Genomic DNA, 13,605 nt, shown 5'->3' with positions numbered 1-13,605 from the left:
CAAATGCCTTATTTTGGTCTGGGTTTGATGCAGCTTGGCTGGAGCCTCCCCTCCCCATCCTGCCCATGTCAGACAGCAAGCAAGCTTTCTGCTCCGGGTCCCCCTTCACACTCTCCTGTGCATTTAGGAAATGCTTACGCATTTTTCCGTAGTTCATCTCTCCCTCTGCGTCCCTTCTGCATCCCCCCGCCGGAATGGCCAAGTGTCAGACTCCCGCAGAGCTCCTGAGCAGTCCCATCTCCTTGCCCTCCTCCGGACCAGGTCCTGAAGGAGAGCCTGGGTTGCTGGCCCCTCCTGTACCTCTCATGCCACATGGAAATATGGCTTTTGGAGGCAAGGAGACGGCAGCACCTTGGGGGTGGCTATTTCCCAGGTGGGGGGTGGGGGGGCAGGGGAGCTGTCGGTCCCATTTGGCATCTATTAGAGGGCCGGAATAGCTCAGGGCATGGATGGAGGGACTGGCTCAAGGTCAGCAAACTGCCTAAATAAAGCACCGAGAGGTTTTCCTAAGCACTCACATCAGCTCTGCAACCCCCTCCCCATCTAAAGCACTGAGATGTCTCTGCAAGGACCCTGCAGCCCCTGCTGGGGCTGCGGAGCTGGGGGGCAGGGGATGCGTGTGCGGTGCCATGCAGGAGCAGGCAATGCAGTGCCAGGAGACACGTGCTGCCTGTGCATGGCACTCCCAGGGGCTGGGGTCCACCGGCAGATGTACCCAGCCCCTCTGAGCCCCTCTGGCTGCCCCTGCTGAGGACACATCCTGCTCCAGATCTGCCAGCTGTGCGCAAGGCAGGATGAGCTCCTCCGTGCTCCCGCTCTGCGCAGCCAGAACCGTCTCCAGCAGCATCTCCCGCTACCCATGCTGCCCTCCAGAGAAGAGCCATGGCTTCACCCACGTCCTGCTCCCCTCCATGCCCCTCACAGCGGAGCTGGGCAGCTCCATGGTGGTGGAGCCGGGAGGGGCAGCCCAGGTGCCCTCTGAGGCGGGATGCTCACCGGGGCCCAGCGCAGAGTCACCTCGCATGGAGGTGGCGGCTGGGAAGCGGTTAACACTTTGGTTCTGGATTGATTTCTCCTGGAAGGAAGGAAGTGTCCTCACACAGAAAAAATGCAGAAATAACAGGGTTGGGGATTTTTTTTTTTTTTTAAAATAGCTATTCTCTTTTTCCAGCCATCTGTGCCATTTGCAGCTGATGGGAGGGGGGACAGTGCTGGATGGGGGGAATCATTTGGGTTTGAGACCAATATTGCATTTACAGTGTACAAAACAAGAGAGGACATCTGTCCCCAGTGGAGTATTACGCACAGATCTAGGATTTTAGCATTGCGCTCACGTCCAGTGCTATCATTACAGATGCACGGAGCAGAGATGGTCATGCACAACTCCGTGCTTCTTCCCCTTGCTTCTTCTTGACTGCAATTGCACTGTCTCCCTGTGCCCATGGGCTGCTCCAGATCCTTGAGCATTTTCCAACAGCCAACGTTCACTCATCTGCCTCTTCCCCTTCTTCGTCTGTTCCTTTTCCCGTGCATTAATGCTTCTGGGGAGCAGGCAGACGACAGCTGCTGCCTGCCCAAAGGCTGGTGCTTCACACCTCTGTGAAGCTGGTCGCGGAGAAGCCCTCCCTTGCAGCAGGAGGTCTCCAGGCCTCTTGCAGGCGCAGCCCTGAGCGTGCCGCCGTCCTTCAGCAGCCCTGGAGGCAGCACGGCAGGCAGCATCGCCCTACACCCGGCCATGCAGCGCGGTGCCTACCCTGCCCTCGCCACGGGCACCCTCCGAAATGGATGGCACGAGGCAGCCTCTTCCTCTTCCCCTTCTGCAACATTTAAATCATCCCTGCCCCTGGCCTGCAGCCCAGGCAGCATCAAGGCTGCTCGAAACCCCTCTTTAGCAAGCCTGCTCACTGGCTGTGCTCCCTGTTAGCAGCAACCGGGTATTTCTGTCACCAGCCAGGCACAAAACCTGCCAGGCGCATCTGCAGGCATGGGGCAGAGTGCTCCACGAGCGCCTCGGCAGCGACCTTGCTGGCTGGCGGGGAGCAGCGCTGGCACTCCCTGGGGGGCCCTGCTCCACTTCTCCTGCCACAGCCTGGTCTGAATGGGAGCGTGGCAGTGCTGGGCTGCGGCTCCAGCGGGGATGTCCCCAGGCACAGTACTGGCACTGGCACGGGACGGGTCCCCGTGAGCACCGAAGGATGCGCGGAGCAGACTGGGCGGGCTCCGACTGTGGGCAGCGCAGCCCTGCCAGATGCTTTCCAACAAAACCTTCAGCCCGCTGCTGGCTTTCCTTCTGGCACGTCCCTCCCCTCCTCTCCTGGTTGTTTCCGATGGTGCGATCGCCCATGCAGGATTTTCAGTCCCGCGAGAATGGCTGAAGCTGTCAGTGAATATCGAACGGACCAAGACGCTGCTCTGCGGGCTTGGGCAAAATGCAAAATGCACTGGGGCAGGGTGAGGGCTTGTGTGAGGAAGGGATGTGGGGAATGAGGCTCTGCTGAAGGGGCTCCAGGTATGCTGCTCCTGCCCTCAGCCTTAGAGGGCAGGGAGGAGAGGTGTTGGATAAACCGTGCTGTTAGATGGACCATGAGGAACAGGGGGCAGAAGGGGGAACTGCGGGACCGGCGCAGCCCATGCGAACTGCATCATCTACACACGAAACTGAAGATTCACACGTGCCAGCTGCCTGCACTGCTCCAGAGAGGGTGAAGGGGAGCTGAGGTGGTTAGGAGCAGGCGCAGTGCTGGCATAGGGCACACAGCACCAGGAACGATCAGGAAAACCCGCTGCTGCCGCAGGGATGGGAGCACTCGCCCGGCGGTTGTTGGAGCCCTCCAGGCAGCTGAGCTCTCCTCACTTGCCCTGGGTCTCTGAGGGGGAAAAGCACCAGACTGGTGGCTAAGTCCTGTGATTTACAACACATCTGATAGTCCTAGTCCATTAACAAAACATGCAGTTGGCCATGAAAGGCACATCTGCCTATTTTAAAGTCTATAGTAATGGTGAAAGCTCCGACACATGGATTTCTGTAAGAAAACTTGCACTGTAAATAGCATTCCAAAATGATGTCTTCCATCAAATTCAATGGGACAGTTATTGTATAGTAATTAAATACTACTGAACTATTCAACCATTGGATGGTGAATAGAGACCTGGTTGCAGAAAGCCACCCAAGCCTGCAGAACACCCACAGACTCCCACGGTGCCTGCTTTGGTCCTGAGCCCGTGATGGGCTCTGGCAGGGCCGGGCGGAGGGCAGGGCACTTGCGGGCCAAGTGCCCTGGTGGTGAGGGTGCCGGGATGCCTGCGCAGCCACAGCAGCTCTCCAGGTGGTGATGTGACCGCAGAGGAAGTTTTTGTGGCCTTCCCCCTGGAATTCAGCTGTCCGGAGGGAAACACGTACCTCCATGTGCCCCTCACTCTTCCCTCTTCCCGAGACCTCCTGGTTGCACTGCTTTTCACGGCTTTCTTCGCTTTTTTATTTACGTGGGTGACCTTACTTTGCCGTGTGTGGGGCCCTCCGAGAGGTGCAGGCACGTCTCTAAGTGTGCTGCAAATACCCAAAGACAGGACAAGGGGTGGCTGCAGGGGCAAACGAAGTACCTGCGGTGGGAAGGGAGCGTGTCGCAGAGAGCATTTGTGCCCAGCTCTGAGCCCAGCGCTTCACACCCAAGTGCAGGCTGGCAGGGGCAGCGAGCCGGAGGTTCCTCGAAGGTTTCTTTATGAGCAGCCAGACCGAATGATAATGAAGTGGAGACACAGACAGGGCTGTTTCCAAATCTTCACTGGTGCATGACATTATAACCCAACCCGTTCCACCCAGCGCCTTGTCCAGGAGCTTTTGCACGCTCCAGCCCAGGACAGCCAAGCTCTCTGCACAAAGGCAGTGTGCTGATAAAGCCTGCGGACACTTTCAAGTCTGCTAAAAAGATGTTTTGAGGTGACAGATCTTAAGCAACACACAGAGCCGAGCGCTGCTCTGCTCTCCACACCCTTCCCCGCTGCCAGGGAAAAGCAGCCACTATCAGTGATAGCTGGATCCAATTTATTAGGCGCTTCGAGGAGACATTCATCAGGCAAGGAGATAAATAATCTTCAGATGGAACAATTAAATTTAATTGCCTGAAGATTATTTGTCTCCTTCCCTGATGATTGTCTCTGCTGAGCGCCTTATAAATTGGATCCAGCTATCAGCAATATTAACTGTGCTTCCCCTCAACATTGGCCCAGCTGCCCAGACCAAAACACTGGGCTCAGAGGAAACTTTCACTGCTGCGCATCGAACCCTTAATGCTCTCGGGTGCCTTTTGTCTTGCGGCGAGGCAGGCGCTGCGGTCCAGGTGGCTGGCTGTGTCAGGCTGGGGATGCTCCTCGGGCCACATCCTGAGCTCAGCAGTGCTGCACGGAGGCTGCAGGTGCTGGCCCTGGGCTGGGGCTGGACCTGCAGCTTGGCGGGGGGCTGGAAACCTCCCGAGCCTTCCTGGCACTCTCTCTGTGGGGCTACATGGCAGTGGTTCCCTGCTGGGCAAGGGCGTCAGGAGGGACAGGGTGATCCTACAGGGATCCTACAGGACTTTGGTGAGCTGGGTCTTGCTGTGGCTGGAGGAGCGAAGAACTCAGGTGGGGTTCACGGCTCGCTGCAGAGCAGCACTGGTGCATGCAGGAACCTCCTCGAGCTGGCCATGAGAGAAATGGTGATGGAGCCGTGTCTCCAGAGTGTGTGTGGCCTCGCTGGTGCCTGCCCTGGTCAGCCTGCCAGCAAGGCAGCCAGCAAAGTGTGGGAGCGCGGCATTTCCCCGGCGAGGCGCAGTGAGGGTAGCCACCATAGGCATGCTACTCCAGGCCGGGACCAAAGCTGGAATCTCTTCAACAACCCAAGAGCCATCAACTCCCTCCTCTGAATGCGTCTGAAGTCTGGAAAATATCTTAAATATGGGAGAGGAAAGGGAGGGGTTTGATCCTCAGCTGGTGTAAATCAACGGAGCTTCATTGACGTTGTTGGACGATACTGAGACTCATGTCCTCTGACCCCAAAAATTTCTAGAGAGGGAGGTAATGACTTCAGAGCATTCCAGTGTTGCAAGAGATTGTCCTCCAGCCCGGCAGAGGGGAGGCCACAGCTCCAGGGGCCGGGAAGCGTGGGGCTAAGCGTCTCCACGAGGGAAGGGGAGAAAATCCCCAAGGCTCCTAGTGCTAAGTGGAAGGCAGGCTGGAGAGTGGAGCGGCCGGGCTGCGGGACCACGGGGAGCTCTTCCTCCCGCACCTTTCTGTGTGTGCAAGGTGGAGGGCTCTGGGTGCATGTTACCACGATGCCCTGCCTCAGCCCGCCTCTGGACACGGGGAAGTCCTCACATGTCAGCCAAGCAGAACCGAGCCCAAGCCCGCCGGTGTCTCCCTGCACACCGTGCCATGGGTGCTACCAGCAGCTCTCCCCACATCTCCCCTGCCTGCCTTGGGACGACCCGGGCTGTTGGGGACTGCCAAGAGCCACGGGCAATGTGACCCCCGGCTGGAACGTGCCCGCCGCTGCGACAGACACGCCGTGTCCGGGCGTCCCTGCACAAGGCAGCGCTCAGAGGTGCGGGCTGGGCGCCAGCGCCGCGCTTCTTCCTGCGCGGCGCAGAAGAGCCCCTGGAATCAACATGTTTACTGACAGGCTCCTGCTCTGCTGGCCTGGTTTTCTAAGGAAATGAAGCTTGTGCAATCACATTGTCTGGGGGTGTCTGTTCCTAATAACTTCTGAGTCCACCAGCCAATTCCGATCCGATCTGACAGAGGGGGAGAGGTCTCAAAACGCTGCGTCCTCCCGAGCCCGCTGGCGAGCGGGGCTCAGGTACCTTAGACAAGGCAAGGAACAGAAGCATCTTCTACGCGAGATCACAAAGGCAGGAAGCAAGGTCACGTTTGGCTGCCACGAGGCAACCCATGGACCAGTTGGGAAGAGGACCTCCGCCAGCAGCGACCAGAGCTGGATGCGCCGTGGGCTGGGAGAAACATGCGTGTCCGGAAGGACGAGCGCTCCAGCTAAGCAGGGCCTGGCGCTGCCTGCAGTTAGCGCACGTCTGGGCAGGGAAGGACAGTGTCTGCAGCAAGCCATGGCTGCCAGAACGTGTGGAGCTGAGCGCTGAAACGCCTCCAGCTCCCCGAAGCGCCGGGGCTGCGGGATCCTCGGCCGGAGCACCCCGTCGGTGGAGGAAGCGCGCTGCCAGGAGCGGAGCAGGGTGGTGGGCACCTGGCCAGGTGGAGCATGACCTGCCACAGCCTCGTCCTGCCTCGGTCAGGATGGGATCTGGGGACAGCAGCACCTTCTTTCTCCTTGCATCGACGCTGGTTTAATTTGCTGAAGGCGTTCGATGGTGCACATGGTGTCTTGAGCTCAGCACTGCCAGTAATATGAGCTGAACAGAGCTGGAGAGGGCTTTTTTTTCTATTTTTTTTTTTTTAAGCGCCTATACAAACATGATTTGTTTTGTAATAACTCTTCTGTTTTGTTTTGAAGGGGATGATGGCTCTGGGATCTGAGGGGCTGGGAGACAGCTCTGAGCAGCTCAAATTCCTCCCCACGTGCTATCAATTAACGTCTTCATTAAACACCCAGATCAAAGCTGCTTCCAGCCAGAGCATGACGGCGCAACAGAGCCCGGCTCTGTGAAGTCACCCACAATTGGTGACAAATTAAAAAAGGGCTTGGCTTGTCCTCTACCAGCTACACATGGAATGGGAGATAGCTGAGAATGGAGGGAGTGAGTGTCTTCCCTTGGCTCCCCATCGCAGCTTGGACCAGAAAACAAGACCTAACCATGGTGCATGACAACAGAGCTGCTGCATGTGTGCTTGCTGAGAGCCCCCCTGGCCCAGCAGCCTGCTCAGGCCACCTCTCTGGTGCTGCTGGTGCCCAGGGCACCTCTCCAGTTGAGCTGTCGAGACTTGAACTGGAGTTAACCTAGCAAAGCACGAGGGCTGGGAAAGTCATCTGGAAGAAAACAAGACCACAAAATTGTCCAGACGGATGTTTCCTAGAGGCTCTCCAACACATTCTCTGCCTCTATTTTACGCTTTTACTTCTCTGTGGGCTTCCAGGGACCCTGACCCACTGGCATCCCAGCTGCCATCCCCACATCCCAAGCAGTGAGGGACCTGCTGCTTCATCCTGCTGGTGCTTCTCTGGAGATGCTTGCCATGGCTGTGCTTGCCACCAGCTGCTGCAAGCTGCTGGTCCCCAGCCCTCGGCTCCTTCCTGGCTGTGCGTGGTGGGCTCTGGGGACCCGGAGATGCTGCGTGGTATTGCCCACATCTGTGTGGCACCCACCGATGCTGCCTGTGGGGCACAAGAGCACAGTTCTCCATCTCATTCCTGTGCCCAAATGCATGCGGCGTTCGTGGCTGCTCTGCCTGATGCCACCCGAGGAAATTTGTCTTCAAAGATGCCAGGACCAGCAATTAATTGGTCATTTCCTGGATCCCTCAAGGTAAATTCTGGAGGCTTCAGCACCTGGCTTCAGCTCACTGGTGTCATTACAGGGCAAATTGTGTGGGCAGCATGGAACCGCAGCACACACAAAAGCATTACCCTCATCTAAGCCATGCTGCTGTAGGAGAGCCTCCAGCCGTGACCTGCCGAGCTTTGCATCGATGAGCGGCGCAGCAGGAGGCAGGGCTGCATTTCGCCCTAACACAGACAAATGAATGGAGCGTGCTGCTCGCGAAGGAGCAGGAACAGCGGTGCCGGGACCAGGAATAAGAGATAACATCTCCCCACACACTCCCCCACCACGATGCACAGTTGCAAACCGCAGCAGCCGCTGCTCGTCCTTTCCAGGACACCTCGCCCCTCTCGCCTCCTCCTCTGGGCTGCCTGGCTGGGAGCACACAGGACAGATTTCCAGGACCTCGGCTGAAGCACCTAGCACATCTAACTTGCAGTTTCAAGGCGCTGTCGGAAGCCAGATGCCGTAACACGGAGCACCAGGAATCAGCTGATGCCGCGGTGATGGGCGACTGTGGGCAGCAGCGGCGGCACTTTGTGCACTGCTCTCTGCTGCGGTGCTTTGGGGCTTGGGGGCAGCAGGGATGTGGCCGGCTGTGGGAGCAGCACACACATCTACCACTGCCAGGGCAAAACAAGCCTCGGCAGCGGAGCCACCGCGCTGCCGTGATGCTGGAGCCAGCCCCAGTCCTGCTGCAGCGGGACGGGCACGGCACCACTCACCATAGGATGCTCCGCTCCAGCAGTGCTGCGATGAGCCTAGGAAAGTGGTCCGGCAGCTCAACCACAGCCAGTGAAGAGCAAAACTGTCCTCCTGCTGCTATCTTAATTCACAGACCAAATCAAACTTCTTCAGGACAAGTACGCCTGCATCTCTTTGAAGCCTGAGTCAGCAAAATGCACGCTCAGCCCTAAGTGTGTGGTTTTTGGTCTATCGGATTAAGCTGGGGCTCGAGGGAAAACCATAGAAAAAAAGTTGTTACGACACATCATCTGTTGGGTTTTTCTTTTTTCTTCCCACTAAAAACACCATTTTAGCCACAATATAAACGTTCATAAAGGATTGTTGGTTTCAACAAATGGTATCTTCCAAAATTCTTGAGTTAGAACAAACTTGTAAATATTCACACTGTCCTGCCCAACTGTTTTTATTTTTTTTCTGAAAGTGAAAATGAGTTTCTCTAAAAAGTCCTTTTAGTTTTTTTTTTTGTTCTTTCTTTTGAATGGAAAATCAAATCAAATCAAATAAAGCACTGTTTTCCTCATGAGTTTTTTACCTTTGTGCTTTTGGTTCCTGTTTTCATGAGGTTTTATTTTTCAGGTCGCTTTGGGAACAGACCACTTCCCCGCATCCCGGGAGTCTTCACGGGGCGGAAAGATCTGTTTGCTGCCCGGTCTTTAGGTGGGTTTGAAGAACCAGAAATCCTAGACACACTGAAGTCAGCCGGGGCTTTCCGATGGTGCTAACGCCACCAGGACTCCCATCTCCTCCCTTCCAAGTGTCCTCGTGGTTGGGAAATTACAATCCTGGTCTAAAACCTGCATTGTCCAGCCCGGTTCCACATGGGAAGTGGCTTTGCCCACAGCGTACAGAGTACACCAGTGTGTGGCTTCCCGCAGAAACCTGGGCTGTCTGGGGAACGGTGAGCCACGGCCAGCAGGGCTTTGCTTGGCGTGGCTGCGTCCTCAGCGGACATCCGTGCTGGGGACGGAAAGTGTGGGCATGCGGCAGCCCCTTGACTCACCCGGCATAAATCCGATCACACCACAGTTCAATTACAAGGCGATGCTATTTATAAGCTACCTGGGTAAACAGTCCGTGCGACTACACAGTAATTGCACAGAGTTCCTACAGATGATAGAGCAGTAATTAACTTAGTAATTGCATGTGCCAGAATAACCCTGGAACTTCCCCTCTCCTTTGGATGCCTGGCACGGCTCTCGCGCGCTTTTCTCGCCTCCTGTTTGAGGGAGCTGGAAGAAAGGCTTCCACTGACTTCAGCAGATCTTGGAGCAGGCTCAGAGCATCTCCCATCTGTGGAAACTGCAGCTGCTTGAACAGAAAGGGTAACTCCTCAGCTTTCCCCAGTAACCAGAACCAAGGCAAGAAATTCTACAGCAGGGATACAAGAGAGAAGTGTCCCAGGGAAAATAAACAAAAAGCAAACAAAAAAACAAAACAAAACAAAACAAAAAAACATGTCTCATACTCAGAGAGCCAAACCTCGGGAAACACAAAGCTGGATTTGTTTGAGCAACTCCCTTTGGATGGGAGAAAAGAAATGCAGATGCTTCAGAACTGATGCCAACAAGCTCCTGATTTGGGGGAGGAAACTCAGTGTCACAACTTAGGTTTACTTCTGTGAATCTATACAATGAGAGCAAAATACCACAGAGTGGTGGCTCTTCTGGCGATACAAATTCACACAGTCCCGTTAACCTTCTCGGAACTCTGCCAGTTTTCTCCTGCTCAGCTCCTGGACCTGGGCCTGCCTCCGGGTGGAGCGAGCAGGAGACCTGGTCGCTGAACGGGACAAGGCGATGTGTGCCTCTCGCCGTCACACAACGATCTGCTTTTAAACACTGCTCCTGATGGAAATTATGTCGACAGAGACAAAAGACGCCCTCACCAAGCACACAGTGTTCTGCAGCGGCATCTTTTGGTGCTCCCAGTGCCTGGAAGAGGAGCGCCTGTCCCCGCCGAGGGGACCGGCCGCAGCCCCCAGGGCAGGGAGAAAACGCAGCTCCTGCTGCTGCTCTCGGGCCCTGCCATGTCCCTGCTGATGCTGGGGAGGGGAAGCCCCAGACCAGTTGGTTTGCTGTTGGTTTAACAGCAGGGGACGAGCAGTGCTGCCAAAGCAAAGCGTTTCTACTGGGTTTGGGTTCTTGCACAACGGGTTGCTCGTGAGTTCTCCCAGTTCCCCGTGCTCGTCGTTCCTCCCGGTTCCCCGAATCAGTGTTGCTCACATCTGCCCTCCCATGGATGAGATATTCAGGGATGCTCCAGCCACCAGGACTCGGGGTTGGCTGCGTGAGGTACACACACACGTGTGTGGCACCCGGGCTGGATGGCCCCAGCGCAGGGTTTGTGCGTGGTGGAGGCTCTTGCTTGGGCTCAGGTAGGTGTGGGGCACGCAGGTGGATGCCTGTGCCAACGGGCAGGGTGGTGTTTGCTCTGGGATGTTGGCAGCTGGGGACATGGGCACTGCAGGGATGGGGATGTCTGCGCCCAGAGACACCGGTCTGCATAGACACAATCCCCCTGGGCTCCTCCTGGACTCCAGCTTCCTTTTCTCATTAAAATACTGGGGAAAAGGGATTGCTACAAGCACAATGATGCCTCTCCCAGGTCCTTTGTTTCCCAGTACCAGGAGAAAGCAGGGCTGAGGCCAGGTGCTCTGGGAACCTGCCTCCATGGACGTGTGAGAGCACGGACGTGAGGCTGGCACCCACTGGGAAAGTCCCTTTGCCAAATTGCTGTCACCAGTGCCACTAGCCCTAAGTGAGAGGAAACATGCCGAGTCAAATGTGTTAGGTCAGAGGTTGGACTAGGTGATCTTGGAGGTCTCTTCCAACCTAGATGATTCTGTGATTCTGTGAAATGATGCTGTGACAGAGCAACTCCTGCCCCACCTGTCCCAGAGCCTCAGTGCCCCTTCACGCCCCGAGCTGCTGAGCCCCAGGGCTATGTTTCAACGGCAAGAGACCATCCTGCATGTGCAACAACCTTAAAAAGAGGAACCACCGACCTCTGTGCACACAGCTCCCGGCTCCACACCGGTTCCAGCAGCCACACGGGCTCCCCACGGCCACACACAGAGCCCGCCTGGCGTCTGCTTCCACTCCTTGGCCGTGGGGAAGGGCAGGATAGAAGGCTTCAGGACCTGGAAAGAAAACATTGGGATGTGCCCATGGAGGCACTTGAGAAGATGAGATGGACACGGCCCTGCCCTAACACTGGGCGCAGCCTGTGACTCCCAGAAGTTGTCCACCAGCCCTCTCCTGCCCCAGTCGGAGGTGCCACCAGGGGATCCATGCGGCCAGGCTGATGTGGGGTGTCGCGGGCCCATGCTGGCTCCCCACCGCGTGGCCCGGTGCTGTGCGGCTGACCCAGTGAGGCCTGGAGAAGGGGAACCTCACCTGCGAGGGGTGCTGGCCCCGGTCCTTGTTTGCTGCCTCTCCTCTGGAAGCGCTTGTGGCAGCTGCAAGGCAGATCCAGCCGCCTTCCATGCTCTTCTCCACGTGCTTGTCTCTTGGAGGAGGCTGCAGGACAGGAGCAGTGTGTGTAACTGCACATCTGCGGGTGCTCGGGCCCTGCAGCCGTCAGGTTTCCAACACCTGAAGGTGACAGATCACTGCCTTTAACTTGCCTGTTCCTCCTGCACACGTGTGTGTGCCAACACAAACCTCTGCTGGGTCGAGAGCATCCCATTAACCACTCCTGGGAAAGGCAGGCCCAGCCACTGAAGCTAGGGATAATTTGGGGGACGTGGGTTAAGGAGAGAGGCCCTGCTCATCAGGCCGCGAGAAGGAAGAGAGCAATACACAGTCAGCAGCAGTCATCTTTACTATGGACCACAGGAGATCAGAAAAATAACCTTGTGAACAAGAGACCTAGTTGCTAACAAAGTGTCATGCTGTAGGACATACAAGAGAGGCCACTCACAATCACCAGAACAAAACAGCAACCGAGGAGGAAAGGGAATCCCAAGGTGGTGCTGGGTGTGCTGCAGCAGATGCCCTATAGCAAACCTCTAGTGGTGGTGTCAGCACAGCTGCGTACACGTGCATGTGAGTGGGGGGCTGGTGGCGTTGCTTCCTTTTGCCTCTAAAACAAATAAAAGGGTCTTCACCTCCTATACAACTCCAGTGTCTCTAGCACATTTTTTTTTTTTCAGAAAACAAAACAAAACAAAAACAAAACACGTTCTGTTCTGAGAACTATGTGCAAGAACTGTTTCTCCAGGTACAGTGAAACGAGGATGGATAAGGAACACCCTACTCAGTGCTGTCCTTGTGCATCATGCCCTCTCCTCATCGACACCGCGACTCTAGCCAGCAATCCTCTGTGGCTCTTCCTTCACTAAATCCCAGACAAGGATTTTCAGAAAAAGAAAGAAAAAAAAAAAGAGTATTGCTGCTCCTTCGTGTAATATTTTTCCTCTCTCTCCCCCCCCCCCCCCGCTTTCCCCTTAAAAATGTTTGCTTTCAAAAATTCCATTCCTGCAAGGATTCCTCCCAAGCTCTGAGGTCTCCGCGCTCCACCCTCATCTTCTGCAGTCAGAAAAACCGAGTCTCGACGTCTCTTTGGTTAAAAAAAAAAAAAAAACAACAAAAAAACAAAAATCCCCAACACAAACAAGTAACACACAGCCCGGTATGATCCCATTCCACCCCGCGGACGCCTGATGAGAGGGTGTCTGTGGAAGAAGGAAGCATCAGAGACGCGCTGTCTGCTGCAGGGCCGAGGCCCCGCGCCGCCGCCGCTCCTCTCATACGGTGGTGGCGGGCCCGAACTGCAGCACCAGGGGGGACGTCTCCTTGATGCGGACGTAGAAGCGCCCCTCGGGCCGGGCAGCGTGCAGGGACAGGGGCAGGAAGTCATCGGGCAGCCACCGCTCGCTCTCCTCGGAGGCGAACACCAGTCCGAAGTGCTCCAGCTGCTCCTCGCCGTAGCAGAAGGCGGCCGAGCCGCCCAGCACGCCGCGGGAGACGTCGTTCATCTCCAGCACCACCAGCTTCACCACCTCCCCGGCCGACGTCTGGCTGGTGATGTGCAGCTGCGGAGAGACAAAGGTGGGAGAGACGGACGGTGAGGGGGGGACGAGGAGGACGGGGCGGCACGAGGTGGCGGCAGCGGCCGCCCTCCGCAAGCTGTTCGGGGGCAGGAACGGCCCCGCCGAGGTGCCTGGGGACACGCGGCACGGCGGGGCCCAGCTCCCGCACCTCTCTCCCCCCGGCTGCACCCTCCGTCCTCATCCTCACAGCTCAGCGTGGCTGTCCTGCCTGCCACCTACGGCTCGCCCACACTGCACCGTGCTTGCAGCTTGCGAGGGCTGCACGGTCTCGGCCCTGCTCCTGCCAGCATAGAGGCGTCAAAGCCCCTCTTGCAAGAAGCACCC

General features: G+C 56.6%; 1 protein-coding gene and 1 long non-coding RNA gene across 22 annotated transcripts in view; one reads left to right on the top strand and one right to left on the bottom strand.

The window, feature by feature from the left end:
• The first annotated feature begins 395 nt into the window (after window positions 1-395).
• On the top strand, window positions 396-12,670 carry LOC308178483. The gene is made up of 2 exons (XR_013939790.1): window positions 396-6,237; window positions 6,497-12,670. It is a non-coding gene; the product is annotated as an uncharacterized lncRNA (long non-coding RNA).
• The window catches only part of LOC308178479 (ankyrin repeat and fibronectin type-III domain-containing protein 1-like), a 194,196-nt gene continuing 192,623 nt past the window's right edge, over window positions 12,033-13,605 (bottom strand). For all 21 annotated transcript variants that reach the window (XM_080557169.1, XM_080557188.1, XM_080557187.1 and 18 more), the window contains one exon: window positions 12,033-13,263. In XM_080557169.1, coding sequence (XP_080413295.1) covers window positions 12,976-13,263 — 288 coding nt within the window. In that variant the 3' untranslated portion in view covers window positions 12,033-12,975. The remainder of the gene's footprint in view (window positions 13,264-13,605) is intronic.

The sequence above is a fragment of the Anser brachyrhynchus genome, assembly GCF_964034855.1.
Source record: "Anser brachyrhynchus genome assembly, chromosome: 15".
Taxonomy (NCBI): domain Eukaryota; kingdom Metazoa; phylum Chordata; class Aves; order Anseriformes; family Anatidae; genus Anser; species Anser brachyrhynchus.
The sequence above is the reverse complement of the archived record's forward strand: the minus strand, read 5'-3'. Positions and strand labels throughout refer to the sequence as shown.